We start from the raw sequence: 22027 nt of genomic DNA on the forward strand, positions 1-22027 counted from the left end.
CACAAATAACTAAAACTGTTGGAAAGTTTTGAAAATGTAAATACTTCTGTCATTACGTCTTTAAGGCTTCGGGCCCTTCCACTGACCACATGAGGTAGCAAGTACCAGAACACTGTTAATGGGGTTAAGCAACCCACAAAGGTCATAATTTAGTAATTTTTTGAGTATAGAGATGACTTTGGGTTTGTTAGCTCTGCAAATTTGACATCATTCCAGGGTATGGAGCAATCTGTTTTCCATCAGCTTTTACTTCTTGTTTCCCAAGGGTGTCAAAACCAGAACTTAAATCTTGTCTTAAATGCAATATTACCTTAATGTAAAATGAACCGGTAGCATTATATAATTTACACTGCATAGCCTACATTGCTTTATTTCTTTAACTGAGGCAAGGTGTTATTATGTTTGCTAAGGTAAATGGAAACAGATGCTTCAGACGTTGCTTAAGAAAATTAATCTTGAATTAGTGAAGTAGATTGCCAGTAGAAGAGGTCCCTGGTCTGATCAAATGAAAGAAAGCAGAAAGATTGCTACTCTGTACTGCAGTCATTTGCTGCACAAGATACACTGCAGGAGCACAGTAAGCATGGAATTCTTTCAGCTTGGTAGCAGTCCAGTAGTTCTAACCTATTAAATGTGTTTGCTTAGGTGGAGTAGTAATGCAGATGCATTGTGACTTGTCCCATTAAAATAGCTTTTTCTTTCTATGGAACTGCGTAACTAATTTTGGGGGGTTTTTTTCAGCTTTCTAAAATAGACATTACTTGGTTGCAGTTAATGGAATTAAACTAGCAAAGCAGTAAGCAAAGCAAGCTATTTATTTTTCATCTAAAGCAAAGTCTAGTAGCTATATTTTGGTTTAAAGATACATTAGATAAATTTAAAAATGTAATGAGAATAGCAATCGCAACAATGTATACATATATATAACTAATAGTGACGAATAATATGCTACGTCCACATCATGTGGTTTTCTGATTTCCTTTAATCAAGAAACAAGGATAGGACTGAGAATCTAGATATTAGGGGGAAAAAAGGCTGCAGCTACACAAAAGTCTGCTTTGACTGCAGTGGACAACAGTTCCTAGTAAAGACAGCTCACAGAGAGCATTCTTGTTTTCCCAGCATGGGGCCTCTGCTTGGTTAGTTAATTTGGTTTGGAGAAGGCTAGCTTGTTATATTGTAGTTTATTTTCAGAACTGAGGCTTGCATTTTCTTCCTGAATTGAAGAAATTAACTGGGAATGGAAACTAGAACTAAACCCTCTTTTCCCATAGGTATCCCTAATTTTTTTCTTCTTAGCTGTGAATACACCTCCAGCAATTTTCAACTGACTCAAGTGAATTTATTAGATATAATAGAGAAATAGCTCTAGGAGGAGGGATCAGAAGCCATGATTGCCTTCCCAAATGAAAGCTTACCATTAAGATGCCAAGTTTGTGTTTTCTTATAGGTTTTCTTTCTATCCCATTAATCTTGATTTCATTCCTGCATAGTGATAGCAGAGCACTGCAAAGAGAGATCAGATGGTCTGTTGCCCGTGGTAGTGTAAGAGTTTTGCTGATTGATGGAAAATGTGGCTTTGAATTCCCTGCAGCTGCTGAGGGAGTTTAGCACACATACTCATGTAATGAGGTGTACACTAAGCAATTATACAACAGCATGAATATCATAGTATTTCCTATCTCTCCCTGTTCTGCTTTCTAGCTGTTGGGCAGCCTAGGCTGGGGCACTAAACTGCCTTGCTAAATCACACACCTACCCAAGGCTGTTTGCAACTCTGTGGCAAACTAAGTAGTCATCCTCTCCCATCATCGCTCCCCCCTGTGCCAATAACCTTGCTGTGTATCCGGTTAGGTAATGGAAATATCTAGCTGCTAAGCATAGACTTTCACTTTAGCTAGTATATACTATTTGATTGCTTCCAATATTTCAGAAAATTCATTTATAGCTCAGTGCATATGTATGTACCCTGCTCTGATGCCTGCAGTATTAATGTACCTACACTTTATTTAAAATTAATATGCATTAAACAAATATAGTTAGCCAAGTTCAAGTAATCTAATGCAAGCAAGTCTTTGTGCCCAGATCTGCATTATCCATGCCAAGAAGGAACATCAAGAAAAGATATGGGAGAATCCTATTATCAGTGTGGTAATATCCATGTTTCCCTTATAAAGCTGTCCATGAGAATTGAATGTAATTTTATATATGAGCTACGGCGAGTCATAAACAGTTGCACAGTCCCAATATTCTAATCTGATTTCTGTCCTTCTGCCAAGTGTGTTGCTTTGGATATCCTACCTACCTTTGCTACCTGTAGTAGCCCTAAAATGGAGATAAACAGGCCGGATACAGGCTTGCTTCTGTGAAGAAAGGAACAGGGGGTTCTCCTTAATTAAGGCCTCACATACAAACTGCAGTAGCTGGCCATACCTTCCTTCCTCTCCTCCCACAAATCCACACTTTGAGGAAGGCAATTTATATTTAGTCTGTGTTCTGAAGGCAAGAATCATAATGAGCAGTTGATAAATCAAAAATAAAGAGAAACTGTGCCAATAAACAATGAAGTAATAGAACACAGAGATTTGGGCTCTGTGGGTTTACAGTAGATTCATTGATTTATCTTTATTTGGTAGTAGCTGTGGTCTGTTAGTTGTGCCTTGAATCAGCCAGGTGATGTTCCCAGGGCATATCACTGATAAACTTGCTAATACCTACTTAGTCTCTTTATAAAAATGAAGTTACCAATGTTACATCATTGCAACTAGAGCACTTCAAAATATCAGTGTTACTATTTACTACTCCGATGCTTTTTCAAAACAGTAAGATGCATGATTTTTTAATAGAACTGATTTGGTAGTTTATGTCAAAAGCAAGACCATAACGTGTGTCACAGGGCAAGGGCGAAGTGAAGGGCAAAGATTAAATTCTGCTTACTCTAGGAAAATTCTCTTTCCTGAATTTTCCCTTAGCAATCAGTTTCAAAGTGCTGGAAAGTACAAGGAAACAGCGGTCTGTACAGACCTTTAAGGGTGCCTTCCTGAAATTCAAGGGAGATTAACCAGGCAGTGAGACCAGTCCAGTTTCATTTGCTAATTTCTTAATATTTGATTTGATGTAATGTCTTTTTTATTTTCTATTAGTGGTGAGAGATGACTTATTTCTTACATGACCAAGTGTAACAAGAGTCCTGTGAGTCATTAATTCTGCAAGTAGCAGCGCAAAAGAACGTGCGATGTATTTGTTGAAAGATTCATGTGCATTTCCTTTTGCACTCATCTTTCCACTTCATCTGGGACGCACATTCACATCCAGCAAACCATAGCTGTGCTATCCCAGATTGCATCATGTAGCAGTATACAAATCTAGTCTCAATGGTAGCTCACCAAATTGAGAAATTGGAGAATACAGAAAAAAAGTGTGGGGCAGGGGAGGCATTAAGTATTAATTCACCACCATTTCCAATGTATGCAAAGTTTTACCTTCAAAAGTAAACAACAGAAATTATTCTCTAGTTATCCTCTAGAGCATATTCTCTAGTTCATCTCTGTCACATGTTTATCTGTGTGTGACATGACTAGGCCAAGAGAAGAGCAAAAATACCATTCTGGTCTATTCACTGCGTCTGTACATTAGAAACATTCACATCACTCAGAACCTGCAGTGTTAACCGTAGAAGATACTGAACGTCTATTTAGTATGTCCTAGAAAACATGGCACATTGCTATATGGTAAATCTGAGAAGCTATAGCTTTTTAAAGTTAATCATATTGCTATGTTAATTGATTAAAATTAAATGCTGGCTAATGTTAAAAGTTATATTGCTGAGAATCTTAGCACCTGAAGGATGGAGGGAGAGGCAGGAAAAAGATTGGGTTTTAGAGATCAGGCTTGATTTCGTCATTTGGACGTAAAGAGGATCATGGAAGGCTTTATATAGTAGGTGTTTATGTAGCTGAAAGTATAAAGCTGAACCAGCTTGCTGCACCACAAGCATTGTTGGAACTTTTTGTTATGATCAAATTCCTATATTTCTAACACATAGGGTCCAATGGACCCTCAACTCCTCAACATTCAGTATATTCTGTGGCAAATGGAAACTAAATTTTAATTCATGGGTGTTGTCACAGAAGATCAAACATCAAAGCATGATACAGTTTTAGATTGAACCATATGGATAATATTAAAAAAATAGCTTGGTAAAATTTAGGTATTTGCAGTACTGTAGTTCCACATGGATGCCAAGGTCCTCCTAACCAAACTCTCCAGAAACTCTGGTCACTATTTATTATGAAGGCATGAAGAACATGAAAGCCAACAGTAAACCAGATGCTTATCAGGTTAGGAAATAATTGTCTTGTTCAAACCGGTCTCTTTTTCAGAGAGTTAGTATTGTCTAATTGACTTCAAAGGCTAGTGTGCAACTAGTTTGGAATCATTGTTAGACAAGGCACAATCTCTCCATCTATTTGCCAACATGTCCCTTTATTTTGTCTAGAAAATTAATTTAGGTGAAATTTGCAGAAACTCCGTGGATATTTGACAGCTTGAGTTATTCTCTAAGTATGTGTAGACCTACAACTACACAAGGTGTACAGTAGATGACATCCATTAGCGAAGTTCTGAACCAATTGCATGTATATTGCCCAGATTGTGTGCCTAGCAAATCCAGTGCAGTTCTGGATGGTTTGGACTTAATATGCATGGGCAGATCAACTGTGCATTGTGCAATTATACAGATGAAGCCGAATAGCTTCAGAGTTATTCTGCATGCGGTTTACAGATGGTCCATGCACACAGAGTACATTGAGTGTGCTCTGGAATTATCTCTCTTACAACAACGTATACTACAAAGTATATATGACTATATTTTGCCTGCAGAATTTCAGAAGAAACACAATTATTCTGTTCTCAAATGTTCTGAGCACCTTATTTTCCAAAATTTGAAATGTTTTGCCTACTGACACACTGCTCATAAGAAAGCACAACTGGAGTTGAAGAAGGAAAAAAAATCCCATTCACTCCAGAAGGAGAGTAGGAAAGAATTTAGTAAGAAATCTATATTTTGTGTATTCTTATATTCTTTCCTCTGTTGAATTACCAGTGCTATGCTAAAAGAAAAGAAAAAAGTCCGTTTGGATGGTGTAAGCAATCTGTAGTTATTCAATTAATATTTAATAAATCACTTGATAGAAATCAGAAGGATATCAGTTGATTAATTGGCCTGGCATCAATTGTTATCCATCCCCTACACAGATAAGTGAGAATAAATTCATCGACTATAATAAAGGAAATACAAACTTTTGGTTAACCACTGTGATATGACAGATGAAAGTGATTTGGGATTAAGACTGTAGCGAATTCTGTAGGGAGTTAATATTGACTTTAAAATTATAGACGACTTCTATTTGCAATTCTGAAGACTTACAATCATGGAAATGCATGAAGAAAAGGAAAATTTATCTGGAATATCGTCCTCTAATCTGCTAAGTAGAGGATAAAAAGTATTTAATCTTCATAAAGTCTCCTGAAACTTTTTGTTAAGTACAGCCTACTCAGATTTAGATACATCTAAAGGTGTGTATCTGGCTAGCTCCGTGCACATTTCACAGACTTGAGAACATTCTAGGATTAATTATAGAAAAATAATGTAAAGTTTCTTTCTACAGAAAAAAATGCAAGTATTATTAGAAAAGCCCATGGCATTGGCTGTTTTTAAACTCGGTATGTAAACACAGTAGCTGTATCCAACGTTTTTGCAATGTAACTAATGCCTGTGAAGTAGCTTGCTTCTGTGCACCTGCAGGCTTAGCATCTTGTTCTGTGTGCTAGCTGGGGACACTCACCTGAATTAAAAGGCGATCCCGAGAGAGCACCATAGGGTCTCAGAGCTCATCTTTGCTGACTGCTTGCTGGCCGTCCATTTCCGTCCTCTTCAAAACACGAGATTGCCCTTGCTGCTGTCCGGCGCCTCCCTCCCACTGCGCCAGGACTCGTTTGGCTTGCTGTGCCCTCCCCGGCCACCATGGCAGGGAACACCGAGTGCCCTGCACAATGAAGGGAATTTTCAAAGGAAAAATGGCAAAGGGGAAAACCAGCCTCCCGGGTCTCCCAAGGAGGAGGAGAGGAAAAGGTGGGCATGGCTGTGTAGCCTCATTTGCTGGTCCCCGTGGAATTATACTTAGGCTGAGAAAGGAGAGAAGAGGAAGAGGAAGAGAAGAGGAAGAGAGAAAAGGAGGAGGCCTTCATCCCTTCCAAGAGCCTGACTGTCGCTCAAGTCTTTGTCTCTCCCTGAAGCCCACAGAGCAAGTAGTATCCACCTACAGCTGTGGCCCCCATAATATTTGAATAGCCTCTTAGTATGAGAACTGTTTCCCAAATTACAGTGCCATTTGTGGGGATCAGCGAGGTCAGTGGTGTGGCTAGCAGTTTTTTCTCTTTTCCCAATATCCACAGGATGTGACTGAACATTAACAAATAATGTCAGAGTGTACAAACTGTGAGTTTATAACTTCTCAGTAGTTAAGAGACTGGAGAGTCAATCCCCAGAAGTAAACAGAACCACGAAATGGGGACCTGGGGGATGTCTAGAAGATGCTCTCTGTGTGGACGAAGAGATGATTGGTCTCTGGTTGAGGGAGTTGGTTGGTTGAGGTACAATTTCTTATATCCTTTTTCCCCCTCATGAAGAGAGAACAGCACAATTCCATTTCCTTTCAGGATTAGAAAGAAAGGACAACTTTAGAGAACTGTTTTGGCATGAGTCTACACTCTGCCTGGGTGAATACTTTGTGTTTTGGTAGGAGATTAGCTCCCTTTAATTTTTTCACAGTGAGAAATCTGCCACCTTGATTCTTTAGAAGTCATTCTTCTGATTGTGGGTGATGATTCTATACAGCCAAGTGAAATATGTGGTTTTAATTTTTCTGAGAAATCAAGAAAATTGGGGTTATAAAGCCCATAAACACTTTGTTGCCTCTTTCTTATTGTATGCACTATATTCCACTCTCAATATATATGCGTGATCAAGATGTTTGTGCTTACCCTGGCAATAATGATCTAGAGGATTTGGGCTTTATTACTTAATATATTATAGCGACCTTCTTTTTCATTTTCCAGCTATGTTTTTCCTTCTTCTCCCTTTATTTCTCATCTGATTTCTTATTCTCCTTGTTGACTTTTCCTTAGTAGAAAGTTTAACCCTATCTATGATTGCTTCCCTTCCTGCTCCTTTCCCAGTGTTCTGTTCTTCCACCTAAGTTTTTATTTTTCTTTGGTTTCATCTCTGCATTTTTATATTGTTAATCTTCCAGTCTTCCTATTTTTTCCTTTTCATATTCTTCACTTTCTCCCATAATTTTTTCTGCATTCATTTACAGTCGCCTCTTGTTTCCATTTTTTGCTTTATTTTCCTCATCTTTTTCAGCTTCTTTCCATAATTCCTGGTTTTGGTTGTCACCTTTTCATTTGTTTTAATATGTTTTCTGCCAGCCATCTCTTGTATTTTTAATTCTCTGTCATTCCATATCTCTAGCATATTCAGAAGCATGAAAGATGCCAGATCCATAGTTTTAACAGACACCACCACCACCACCACCACCACCACCCCCCCCCAAATCTGATTTATTTCCTCGGTTGCAATGTATAAATAAACATGTATATTAGAATACTTTCAGAATTATCCAGTTGCAGATATTGAATAAAGAACCAGACGTATAGTAATAGTTAAATTGAAATAAAAATAGGCAGTTGTTCTTATTATTATCTAGAATAACTACACATACAAAAACTTACTTGGAACTACTACTTTACTACCTCATAATACGCAGAGTTGATTTTTATTTGTTTAACAGAAATTCTGATTCTACAGTGCTTGTTTTCAGATACTCTTGCTAAACTCAGTTGAAATTTCTGCATTAGCTCTGATGAACTGTGCTATTTGTAGTTACCAATATAATCCTGATTGATTCCAGAGGAGTGTGAGGTGATTTTAAGGTAATTAGAGTTATGAGGAAAGAATGTATCTGATTGTTCTTAAGTATCATGCTTTTGCTTATTTGGAGTAAAAGACCATTATAGTCCTAGAGTTGAAAAATCATTGCAGTTTACATGACTAGGATAAGAACCACACAAGTGCCTCTTAAAAGGTCAAATCGTCATCTAAACTGCTTATTTTATCTTTCTTTATGTAATTGTCAATATTGTGTATTTGAACGTTCCAGCACAGCATAAACAAAAGCATTTAAAAATAAATGTTATATCTTTCTTACTTGGAGATTTTAACATGTTTGTTTTAATTTTATTTTTCTGCTTCCTTTCAGTATTTTCCTATGCAGAAGAATAAATGGTAATTAAAATGTGCAGGATGAAAAGATGGAGCAGTCAGTGCTTGTACCACCAGGACCAGACAGCTTCCAATACTTCACTAGAGAGTCTCTTGCAGCTATTGAACAACGCATTGCTGCAGAAAAAGCTAAGAATTCTAAACAAGATCGTAAAGACAATGATGATGAAAATGGGCCAAAGCCAAACAGTGATTTGGAGGCAGGAAAAACACTTCCATTTATATACGGTGACATACCTCCAGGAATGGTGTCTGAGCCCTTGGAAGACATGGACCCATATTACATCAATAAAAAAGTGAGTCTAATATCAGTCCTGTTCATACGCCCATGTTTGGAGTGCTTTATCGTGTTCATTTCATTTTCGTGGAGTGGGTCATATAGCTTGTTACTTCAGTCCGTTAATTTGCAACCATGTAGAATATGTCACTCTAATAACGTGGAAACAGTTGAGCACTGCTAAAAACACTAGGTGTACAACGAGAGCAGAAAATGTTTGATGCCAGCAATACATACAAATTCCACCTTCCAGAAAGTTAGTAAATAAATAATTAATATCTTCTGGGTATAAAAAGTTGATTTAGCTAATGTATGTTTTTAGAACGCATTTGCCCTCATGTGCCCTTGGCACACTGGTTCTCCTGCTTTATATAAGGAGGAATTTTTCAGTAATATTATTATTAGAATTAAATTAATAAAATTGGCAATAAATGCAACATCATGACTGATTGTATAATATGGTTGTTAAATGGATGTAGCAAGGTATAAATAAATAGTGTGAAAATCTAGGCTTCTATTCACTGCTCTCTCAATCATTAGCAAAGTGCCCACTGTCTTCTATGGTACAGGACAGAAACCATAATCCTCAATGGTTACTAACCTTTCATCATTTTCTTTTAATTAACATCAAAACTTATTCCTTTGATATAACTGAATTTATATTAAGGGAACATTTATATCAAAACTGAAACACTGTATGTTGTCTTTGATTATAAGCAATATATAATACCTATACAAATGTGTATATGTAATAGATTACATACTTTGCAAACTTTAAAAAAGTGAATGTATATTGAAACTGAGTACACCAACATGCCACGCTTTCTCTAAGGTCCTTCAGATTTAAAACTGACAGCAGGAACCAATGCATAGCACATTTTGTTCCCAGAAATCTGCTTTGATAGCAAATGATTAGGAAATTTATGGAATCAATAGAGAAACACACAGATAAGCGGGAAATATCATAAAGAGAGTGTAAAAGTGATTTAAAATTTCTGGTGGAACTGGCCTTGAACCGCCCTGGAATCCTTTCAGGATGATTCTGTTGCACAGCCCATATGCAGCAGAAAAGGTTCATGGTTTATACTGATAGCTAGCTTGGGTGATACCTTAATTATTAGATACTGTGATTATGAAAACTCTATAAATATGAAGACAGGAGTTATTTTGATTTTCACAAAGTGCTGTGTTCTAAGTGTCTTAGCTTGCTAAATTTCATGTGATTTATGAGTCTTATTTTGACAAGAGAGAAAATACTATGTGGAAGAACAATATTTTTATCTTTATTATTTGATGCCTCTGAAAGAGCCTTTATCTGCCATTCACAGTGTACGAAGATTTATCTTTAAATCACAGTTCTACTTTTACAAAGATAAAAGATGTGTTTCTATAAAAGCAGGCCTTCTAGAGTTCTGTACTAATTGTGTCTGGTTATGATACACAATCCCATATAGTTATATCCCTCCCTGCCCACAGCTCTTCCTGGACCTTTATAGTCAAATCCGTCTGTCTTGTGTGTCTTACGGTGAAACCAGGTACATAATAGGTATGACCTACACGTACGCTTCTAGGGCCTTTAGAAGTGGAAAACCCTTTCGGTCCCTTCACAGATGGAACTGAAACCTTACTACTTCAGCCGGGTCTGATGACAGAGTCACAAGAAATTGAGTGAAACCAGCTGAACATATTCAGCCCAGTTTCTATACTATTTGAAATGAACAATCTTTTTATTTGCATACTAAACTTTTACGGGCAAGTCTCATACCCACTGGGATTTTCTTCTTGGGGCTGAATTCCACACGTCCTCTCTATGCATGTGCTTTAATCTTCTACGGGACAGAAATAGAAACAGCCCTGTCAGTCAAAGACAAGACAAAAATTTCTCACACACTAAAATTCTCTCAATTTTTTCTTCCTTCAGTAGGAGGAAAATAGACTTTCCTGACAGGAATCCAACATCTATTTCAGTTTTACATCAGTAATTTGACTTTAAAATGTCTAATTCCTAGAATTTCTTATCTAGCTGTATGTGAATTCTGGAAAGACTTTTTTTCTCATTTCATTTGTCTTTTGAGAGTATTGGTAGCAGCTGATGTTCCTCCAAGTCTCAGAAGGAGAAATAGTCTGAGAAAAGCCAGAAGCAGCAGTCAACATCCCCAAGAATACATGAAGGACTCAGTGCTTAATGCATTTACCCCTGTACCATTTAACATTCCAGCTTTCTCTTTATCCCTTTCTGAATTCCACCTTGTAAAGCCAAGGAGTCAATGAGCACACCCTCTCCCAGTGTAACTGTCTGACAACTGCTGCACGATGGTTAGAGATTTTATATTTCTACCTGGGGAAACATCTATCTGAAATTATATGGATCTAATGAAAAACACTAGAATGAAGGCAAATGCTTATTTGCAAGAAAGGAGTAGGACAAGTGTATGGATTACCGGGTGCCACTGTTGCTTCAGACCTTTATTAAGATCTTCGCATAAACTATACCTGATTTAGCGACAGAAACTATATCAATTTGGCTTCCAGACTTTCAAAGTGGTTACCTACAGCACTGATCAAATGATACTAATGAACATGGACACCGCATTTATTCAGGAAATCTGTGCAAAAAATTTAGGAATATCTTTTTTATTCTAAATTTGGGTCATGAGTGAAATCATCCATCGTTTGCCCTGTATGCAAGTATTGCATCCGACTTGCTGGGGTTTTTTTTCCCCTATTTTTGTAGCAAGATTGAACAAGTTTACTGTATTTTTGCCTGCATTGAATGTTGAAATATCATCTAGAGTGTTTTACATTTCATCCTTGGGACTTTTTTCCTAAACAATAGGTTTGTGCATGCCATGATTTGATACAGTTTAATGCAGAATAAGACAGGAATAAATAAAAGCATTGAGCTGGTGTGAGAGCCTTAATTTGTGGATAAGGTAGCCCTGAGATGAAAAGTTAAAAATGGGAAAACCTGTTAAAAGAAACAAAACCAGATAAGTGTGCTAGTTTTATGGTTTTGTAACTGTGTTTCTATGCAAAACCTACAACCAAAGAGGACATATTCATGCCCAGTATTAATCTGAAGTTGAAAGGAAAAGGAAAAAAAATTACAACCACTGTTTGACAACAAAACAGCCCATTATAGGAAATTTACATACCTGATAGTATTCTTGATTCACACTGTATCACAGATAGCCTGAATGCCAGCAACTGTACACTCGGAACATAATTATTTTATTATAATATAATACAACACCTGTTCTTACATTCTTATGATTTTATTATAATGAAATGCTGCTGACTGTGGTGGTCAATAATGCTGGTCTTTAGAACTGTGAAGTTTAGCATTCTAAATGGTTGCACTGGTCTTTTTTTTTTTTTAATCCAAAACTGAACTTGGACTTTATCCATTTTTTGCGTTCCACTTCTGTGTAAGCACAAATCAGTGTGCTGCCAGTATAATAGTGACTGACTGTTTGTGCTCAAGCTGCCAGCACAAAGGATCAAGGAGGTTCATATCACTGTCCATAGAGAAAGGATCAGCTGGAACCCCCTAAGATCCCGACCTGCAGGCATGCATCAAAATCTGGTCCACTTGGTTTCGTACTTGAAGGGCTGGCTATTTTCTCTTGAACCTAGGCTGCTACATTAAAGAGGAGGGAAAGAATAGGTGGAACTAAGTGGGTCTTACTTCACTTTCCTCCTGCTATAATATAGATCTAGCATTGTTGATTGCCACTCGATGCCCTGCCTCCTGCCAGAAGGATGTTGAACGATGTCTGTCGGAAAAGGTGCCTCCTTTTTTCCTGGTGCTTGGTAATATCAGTCCCTAATCTGATCAAACCACTAGCTCCTGGGATTCCCAAACTTGTCTTGGGTTGCAGAAACAAAAAGATTCTGTAAAATTGCTTTACTTAACTTCATTACACTGGAAAAGGTGAATGCACTAGTAATTTTAGATATTTTTATAGTTGTAAGTGAAAGAATTTTTAAGGGAAAAGTTCTAGCAAAGCAAAAACTTAAGGTCTTGCTAGAAAACATGGTTTCAAAAGGTAACCACAAAACCAAGAAATGCCAACTTCCAATATGCCATAAGTCTCTTGTTCTAGCTGCCCCTGGGGCTTTTCCCAAGAAGCTAAGGACCCAGCTCACCAATATGTCACCTCTTGCCTTTCAGAAGGTCCTATGAGGTTTTACGTGGTGTTTATTTAACTGTAGGAAATGGAAATGCAATGAAGCAGCAATGAGCCCGCTAAATGTAGCCTTCCAGAAACTACATTTAAAGCTGACTGGGAGGAAGGAGAGAGGAAATAAGGTTTGAGGAACTTTTTGCCCTGAGGGGTTCTCGAACACCATATCTTTGTTCAGTGTGGACTCTTCTTCCCTCTTAGCTGCATCTTTTCAAAATACTCCTCCTCCTTCTTTGCCCTGCTAAGAATGCAGTTTCTGGGTTTATATCAAATATGGCAGAAGTTACAGAACTGGGATCCAGGTTACAGATGCAAAAGCAGGAAATCAGAGACTTCTTTTTAGGGATTTCTTTGAATTTATATTCACACTTGAATACTTTGAGTGTGAGCAGGTTTCCTGACTTTGTAAAACGATTAAAGCACTTTATAAAACCTAAGCCCCGAAAAGTATACATAATCCTTCATATACGAACATTAATCTTACAATTTGTTTAGAATTTATTTAGCCTTTCTCAGTGTATGTCTACGTTGTCCTGACAGCTTTGGGTACAATACTTCGTGTTCATCCACACTGCCTACACATTGGCTCGCATCTGGGTTGAGACTGGAGTGAGATATAGCAGGCTTATCGGGGAGAGAAGCTTATACAGGGATTGGCTATCAGCTGTTATCTGTATTTTTATGAAAATTCTTCTTCAGAGATAAGATAAAATTTTAGTTCACATTTAAGGCTAGAAGTCAGAGGACCAACAAAGTCATTCTGAAGGCTCCAGTCACAAAGATGCTTTGAGTGAAAAATTAAAACTGAGGTAGGGAATTCATGTCTTGTTGGTTGTGCTTATGCAGGGCAGCAGAAAGTAGAACAGCTAAAATAGCAGCAGCTTCCAACTGAAACTGGAGCTGTGCCAGCATGCTGTTATTTTCCATAAGGCACGTTAGAAAAGAGATGTATGTTTAATATGCTCGTTTTCAAAGTTTTGGGGTTTTTTTTTAAATGTAGGTTGACTAAACGTAGGTGGTGTAGTCTTAGATACAAAGTTAGTAAGTAGTGTGATTTTTAATGTATTTTGTCGGTTACCTCATAGCTACAAAAACTGTGGGCATGAGCTGGAGGCTTCTGAGCTGTGAGTCCTGGGGGCTGGGGACAGACCTGGGAGGGGAAACTCACCTTACCCCTTGGGGTGTCAGGCTTTAAAACATCGTGCTAAAAAATCATTAATCTGCTTGGTTGCTTCAGTATTTAAAATGAAAACTTCATTTAAGATCAGGTCATCTGCAGTTACAGTTTGAAGGTTATTATTATCTGTAATCCATAACTGGAAGTGTAATTTGGAAACATTAACTCAGGCTTTATCCCACTGTCCTCAGCTTCATCCACAGTTTCTCCATTTCTGTGCAGAAGGGGGGAAATCAAATACATACCTTATACCATTCCTACACATCTTGGGTTTGTACTCAAGACAATATAAAGTCCCTTACATGCATGTGCCTTTCTCTTAAGGGCTTTGGTCTGTACAGGGAGGTGTGCTGTGTAGAGCTATGAGAGACGACAGCTCAGGAAAGAAGCCAGCGAGTGAGCTGGGACTGGGACAGCTTTTCCTCAGGGCTTAATCCCTGCTTCTCCTCTGCCTTTGGTACTTGGTATCTGTCACAGACTGGTGGAAACCCTCATCTCCACATCTCTCTCCACCTCCTGGGTGCTCCTAGATATTTGTATCTGGACTTCATGGTCCACACATACTAAGCTTCCCAAATCTAAGCAGAGTGAAGAACTGTCCTTCCTGAACCTCCTCGGCATATTTTCTCTGTCTGCCAGCCTTCCCAGAAAAAGCCTTGTAGTCCACTTGCTTACAGTCTTGAAGCAATGCTCGATGTCACAGGCACCAGAAAAGACCAACATACCTTTTCCCACACTTCCACTGGCATTCTAGTTTACAGCTCACTTTGCCAGCAACATTACAAAAAACAAGGAGGCTTTACCATAGCTTATTTACAAAATACACAACTCTGACAAAACAGCAACAGCAATTTTGGACATTTCTCTTGGGCAGATTCTTCGATACCTTTAATTCAGCTTGAATTTAGGCTATAATCCTTGCATCATCCCTTCCCCTGCATGCAGCTTTTTTCTGAGTTCCTGAGCCTTCCTTCTGCAGTGTTTTTCATTCTTGTCTGATTGATCTTGCAGTTGAAGAGCACCCTAGTGCCACAAAGAAGCCTGACAGTCCACGTTTCCCGTGCTGTAGTGTCAGTGCTGTTGCGGCTGTGATGGCCTACAGTGGAAGCAAAGCAATGTTTGTAGGGCTTGCTCTCGTACCATTTATATTTGGCTCACAGATTTATTTGAGAAAATAGACAAGCTTTCAGCCTACAGTCTTCTACAATTCTCTGAAGTAAGGCTTGCATGCCTTTAAGTTTCTTTAAATTTGGTAGGCTCTTTAGCTGTTAAAATTTAAATTTAACAAGTATGTATGTTCTGGAAAGTTATACACCTGCAAACCACAATTCTGCAGGGAGGTCATCTGGGCTGTATCTCTTGCTCTCCTCCAGTAAGGCTTATTCAGATGCCCACAGTCCTCAGAGATCTACCTAATCGTGGCTATATGTGTTACTGCTAGTTCCCTCACTCCTTAGCACAAAGACCAAGAAACAGAGTAGAATAAAAAATATCATCAAATGGGTAGTCTATTAAATCAGTTTCTATAAGGATTTATCTCAATAACACATCATTAACATCCACAGGTAAAGTCTCCCTGCTTATGGTATTTCAAACAGGAAGAGAGAGTTTTCTATGGGAAAACATAATTAAAATTACAGTTTTACTTAATCATTTCTGCACCTTTTTTTACATGTAAATGTAACATTACTGAGGTTATTTAATGAAGAAGTAATGTAAAAACATTAATGAATTTAATTTAAAATCATATTTTCATGTGTCAGGTACATCAGGTAAGTACTGGAAATAAGTTTTATTTCAAAAATGGGTAGTGTTTTTTGTGTATTAGCTATTCAAAAAGTTAAAATTTTGCTGATTGGTCACTAGGAACAGTTTTAAAATGAGCATCTACAGTGAATACACACTTACAAAATGTCTTTTCTTTCTCTTTTTCAGACCTTTATAGTATTGAATAAAGGGAAGGCAATCTTCCGATTCAGTGCCACCTCTGCCCTGTACATTTTAACTCCCTTCAATCCTCTTAGAAAAATAGCTATTAAAATTTTGGTACATTCATATCCTTTTTCAATGGTTGTTCAAAACGTTACACACCAAAACTAAGAAAACTCATAACTCTGTCTATTTCATTGTAAGTAAAGGTTTTCATAGGCTGTTAATTTTATTTTTATTTTACAGTGAAAGACTTATGGTAAGGTTTTATAAATACTAGAAAATATGTGTATTTCATATAGATTTATTTTAGCTACTCTGTTGAATTTCAATACTTCTGCTGTACAAATCTGCAGATGGATTTAAGAATCCATCTTCATCAATTTTTCAGAAAAGTTTCTTCAGATTTATTTTAACAATGACATTTTTTGCATCCCAGATTCTTTTTTGCACTATGAAGCCTATTCATAAAATAATTACATCTTTTAAAACAAAAAAAAAAAACAAAACAAAACCAAAACCAGTTTGTGCTCACAAATTCCAGAAGAGCTCTGAGTTTTGCAAGCAATTAGGTAAATATGCAGCTCCTGCTTAGGAACTGCTAGCTCAGGGGTATGTTTATATTGCCTGTTAGGGGTCCTTCTGGGGCCATCCTCAAGACCAGCTTTACAGTCTGTTGCAGCAGCGTGCCTGGGAGCCTGGTTCATGCATGCTGAATCTCACACTCCCAAACCTGCCCAGTTGCACCATAAGCCTCTGCCAAATTTAATACATTGCCAGAAAGCATAGGCAGCGGTCCTGCAAGCAGTTTGGAAAGCATCTGTATGTGCAGATGGCGGACAGATTGGGGGACCGTAACTGATGGGATGGTGCACAAGGTAAAGTTTCAGACTGGTATGTGGGATTGGTGCCTGATGCTCATAACAGACCGATGGGAATTTCTAGCGGGTGAGGTTTCGGTGTGCTTTTCTTGCAAAACCCAAGGTCTGGGAAAAGTAGTCACCAAATGAAAACCTCAGTGTGACAGTAAGACTCTTAACTCTGAACAGTTAGTCAAAGGCAGAAGTCTTATTGTTAGGGACTGCTGGCAGAATCTTCTAGGTCTTTGGAAAAAGGAAGAAACCAGGCTGATTGCTGCTGACTCAGAAGATGTTTTCCTCTGAGCTCCCTGGAAGTTAAAGCAGTGAGAGAAGGGGGAGGAGGTGTCTGGAGAGGAGTCGGGGAGCAACTGGGGACAGTAGCTAAGGGACCTGACAGAGACCTGCAGGCCGGCACGGTGGCGGTGATGGTGAGAAGATGCAGCCAAATACTGTCAGACTGAAGCCTCTAATGAATGCTTATCCTTTCAAGTTATAGACTCTGATTTACAATCCCTTCCAACCCTGCATCTGTGCTAGTTGTGGGTAATGTTTTTACTGGCATGCTGATTACTGCATTTGGTTTTGGTTTTAAGTTCCTCCTAATTGTGTTCAAAGAGTATCCAGCTGGTCTTGATGGCAGTTAGAACAAAAGCAATTCTAATCACCAATACGCAATTCCAATATTTTTCCTTTTATTAACTGATTGCGTGATCATGTAATTTAGGTCTATTATAGGAAGAAGTTTCCTTTCACTGTATGGACTGATTTCTTTTCTAACCAGCCAACTATGGGATGAGCTATTTTTATGTTAGATACAGATGTAGGGTTTGGGGGGGTGTGTGGGGGGGAATTTATCTTTTTATATATGGTCTGTGAGGACAAGCATTGTAAGGCATTCTAATCATTTATTCTAAGCCACTTAACAATTGTTACTGTACAGAGCTTGTGTGACAACATGATCTTCAAAATAAGTTAAGACACTTAATGAAAGATATCACAATATTCACTGCTGGTCAGGCATTTAAACAAAGGTCACCCACCTATCTATGGGAATCAGGCAGCTAAATCTTTCCCTGTGATTTGAATCTTTACTTGAAAATATATGCCTAAATTTGAACTGTTCAGCAGCGATGATCTTAATGTTTGCACCAATTTTCTGCAAAATTTAGGCCAAGATATTACTTCTCCTGTTCCTCCCTCACCTAGAGTGAAGGGTTGGTTTTTGGGGGCATGTTTTGTCCATGGTATAAAAATATACCCCAAACAACAAAATGCTATCTACGTGATTTAACAAAAAAAAAAAAAAAAAAAAAAAAAAAAAACAAAACAAAACAAAAAAAAATCCTAGGCTCTTATATACAAGTTTATCTATAAATGGCTTTCTTCAGTTTAAGCTAGCTTCTTTGCCAGTTATGTGGGTGCAACTATTTTTAAGGAACACATCTTTACAGAGATTAGAGGAAAAATTAGTTGACCGTTCGGCATAAAGGTGTAGCGGTTCTTACTTTTTTGCTGCCATCATGTGGCCGTTTTGAGTCAGGTTTTGGTCTAGTTTGGTTACTTCAGTATTTCCAAATATTTGAATAATCAAGTTTACTTTATTGCCACGAAAAGGGAAAGACCTCACTGTTCATAGAGCCAGTGATCTTGTAAACCAAGAACACTGCATTGGGTGTAATGAAGCCCCAGTGGACTGTCCCATCTCCCTACCACAAGCCCCTGTGGGCTGCTGGTCTGGGTTCCATAGTCCCAGAATACCTAACTGTTCCTTGCTGGAACTCTAAACAAAAAATCATTTTCACTCTAATCTTCACCAGTTTTCCATGCTTTTCAAGCAATTGACCACAAGGTACTATTGAACCATTTTCAAATTATAGCATTGGTAGAACGGGATGTGTCTTTTGCTGCTAACGTGTTTTTGAGACAGCCCAAATAGAGTATGGGAAAATTATTCACCTTAATCTGTGATCTCTCTGTGGATTTCTATTTCACTGACTGAAGCATGTACTGCTAAGCTATTGACAAGGAAATATGGAATACAGTCACTTCAGCAATTAAAAACAGTATTCAGTGTTCCGTGTTTTTGACAGACTGGCTGTGCTGGGGTGGTATGTGCTTTCTCTACAGCTCTGACTCATGGTAAATAGGTTGAAGTTTTTTTTTACCTTGCATATGCCAGCTGTTGAGTTTAGTACCAAAACTGTAGAAGTGAAAGACTAACACTTATTCAGTCATGTCAGGTACTTAAGTAAAACCATATTCTTCTGCAAGTTATTTTGGTTTTGGCTGTTACTCATCTCACGTTCCCTCCCAGGCGTGTGAGAACCATCTCCTTCGCCTTTCAGTACCAGCTGAAAGCGAAACATGAGGACATCAACAAATCAACATCAGACCATCAACGAATTAAGACTTACATTAAAGTTCAATGTGCTAAAGTGAACACTACCAGGTTAAGCAAAATATACATGCAATGTTTACCAAAGTCTAAAAGATTTGTGTAAGTGGCAATATTTTACTGTACTTAAGATATATGGCTGATGTGATATTGTATCAATTACTGTTGTGTTTTCCTTAACTACATCTACATTATTCAGCATGCTTATCATGTGCACTATTTTGACCAACTGTGTATTTATGACCATGAGTAACCCTCCGGACTGGACAAAGAATGTAGAGTAAGTTGCTTATGTTATTTAAAGATATCTTTGTTCCTCTAGGAGTCAGCATGCCAGTAACTGCAGTCATGTGTGCTGGCAGGACCTATCATGAGACACTACTACTATTTCCTCTCTAAACTATGTAGAAATGTTGAATAATTATTTCTCTCTCCTTCTAGTAGTATGATTAAGTAGAAAAAATGAAAGTAGTTTACAGATAGCATTCTACTGAGATTCCACTAGTTTTCTCTCATCTTCACGGTTTATCATCTACCCAATGTTTTTACCCCTTGTTTATGCTACTGCATTAATAGCAGAACCATGGCCATCTATTTGTACATGTCAGTTAAAGACAGCATATGCGCAAAAGTATTCCTAAAGTGAGAATTCAGTGCACGCTTGCATTCTTCCCTTTTTAGAGTTAATGCTAGATGTTTTAGATGTTAGTGATTCAGACAGTATCCAGTAACTTAGGCTCACAACTTTCTTGGTTAACGGTAATGGATCTAGTATTGCATACTTTTAAACTGAGTGTCGCCAGTAAGTTTTTAATATATGTTATTTATTTGATGGATTTATTTGTTTTGATTTATGTACAAGATCAGGACTGCTGTACTTCAACAGCATGTCACAACAAATGCATGTAAATACACAAGTATATATGAATAATATAATGCATTTTAGAAGAAATTACTTGTTTACTGTATTTCTTTCCCAGTTTTGAAGTGAAAAACTCTTTCATTTGATCATCAGGTTTCTATCAGAATACCAATGGAAAATGTTGCTACTTATTTTGATTAAATTTTCCTATATTTTCCAGGTATACATTCACTGGAATTTACACATTTGAGTCACTCATAAAAATCATTGCAAGGGGCTTTTGCTTAGAAGATTTTACTTTTCTTCGAGATCCATGGAACTGGCTTGATTTCACTGTCATTACCTTTGCGTAAGTTTTTGTTTTTTGCTTTTTCTTTGAAAGTGAAGGGCAAAAAGGGCATGAAATTAGTATCGATACTTATCAACTTCATTAAATGGAAATTCTTGTATGGATTTACTTTTGTGTAAAACACATTCTAAGATGCGTATTTTGATGTCAACATAAATACTGCAGAAGCCATTAGTACAGCTAGTATTAGAGAGGCTAATTTCATGTCCTGCATTTTTTTCTCTGAGCAGAAAAGGAGCATCCCTTTGACTTCCTTCTCCAAACTTGCCAATCTAGTCTAGATAAATTTTAGGCTTTCAAAGTTAAATCACTGTGATTCACTTCAGAGACATTTAATTTAACTGAAGGCTCTGAAAGCATATTAATACAAGGCAAACTGCAGTGAAAGGTAAACCTCTGACTGTTGATATTTAATTTTTTGCTAAAAACGCCAAAGCGGTCTTGATGAAAGACCCAAGTAAGTAGCATAAACTTTGCCTAAATTCTGAATAACTGTGATTTAATCCTACAGGTATGTAACAGAATTTGTAAACCTAGGCAATGTTTCAGCTCTTCGAACTTTCAGAGTATTGAGAGCTTTGAAAACTATTTCTGTAATCCCAGGTAAGAAGTAACTGGTGTAAGGTGTTAGGCCCCTTGTACCTCCCAACTGTTCCTTTTTATCCTGTCATTGTGTTTGTGTGTGAACTCCCCTATTACAGATATGTGACAGAGTTTGTGGACCTGGGCAATGTCTCAGCGTTGAGAACATTCAGAGTTCTCCGAGCTTTGAAAACAATATCAGTCATTCCAGGTGAGAGCTAGGTTAAACACTGAGGCTGACTTTAATTCACTGAGACGGAATTCATATTTTTTAAACATAAGTCTTATTTCTTTCCATAAAAAAAGCAGGAATCGGAAGATACTAGAATTCACTGAGATCTCTGATTCATTGCTTTTTAACATGAGCTCTTTCCTCTTGAAATCAGCCTTTGAGTTTAACAGATTCTTGCATGAGACATTGCAGTACACAGTGTGTGTGGTTTGCATCGTATGATGTCAAGCTTTCTTCTCCACATTCAATGAATATCAGTAACCCTGAAGTTTTCTTACCCATGTGTATCTTACCTACATGATGTTACGTGGTATTTGTTGTGAATATTTGTGTCTAAAAAATAGAACTGTTCAAAATGTTGACTTAGTAAGAAGATGAAGGAATAAGATAATAAAGAACGGCATGGGCATCGCATGGGGGTTTTATTATCTTAAAATGCTACGATTTTCCAAACCATCTCCAGTTTTATAGCATTAAATTTTAATCCTATTTATTGTTGAACAGGCTTTTTACCGCTGTCTTCTAAATCTAGTATGTTATAAAACTGATAGTAGCAAAGGTTTGGGGCAAGAGGTATTGACAAATAAAAAGAAAGAAGACTTTTACGTGAGATTCATGTACAGCATGAATAAAAAAGTCACTTGTTTTAGCATTAAAACAAGTGTTTTGAAATATATGCAACTCATTCCATTCACAGTTTCAAATGAACATAAGTTTCAACTATTTATTCATTTTCACAAGTGAAAAAGCTCTTCACAAAAATGTTATTTCACAGACATTACAATCATTTATTTGGGCTTCTGCATGAAATCTATAACTTTACTGGAGACACT

The 22027-nt window shown here is 37.5% G+C and overlaps 1 protein-coding gene across 1 annotated transcript in view; it reads left to right on the forward strand.

Moving 5' to 3' along the window:
• The window catches only part of LOC126045383 (sodium channel protein type 1 subunit alpha), a 102782-nt gene that overhangs the window by 24942 nt on the left and 55813 nt on the right, over positions 1-22027 (forward strand). The window contains exons 2-6 of the mRNA XM_049816459.1: positions 8322-8640; positions 15921-16039; positions 19360-19449; positions 20252-20380; positions 21082-21173. Coding sequence (XP_049672416.1) covers positions 8374-8640; positions 15921-16039; positions 19360-19449; positions 20252-20380; positions 21082-21173 — 697 coding nt within the window. The 5' untranslated portion in view covers positions 8322-8373. The remainder of the gene's footprint in view (positions 1-8321; positions 8641-15920; positions 16040-19359; positions 19450-20251; positions 20381-21081; positions 21174-22027) is intronic.

Source organism: Accipiter gentilis, chromosome 1 (assembly GCF_929443795.1).
Source record: "Accipiter gentilis chromosome 1, bAccGen1.1, whole genome shotgun sequence".
In the NCBI taxonomy this organism is placed as follows: Eukaryota; Metazoa; Chordata; class Aves; order Accipitriformes; family Accipitridae; genus Astur; species Astur gentilis.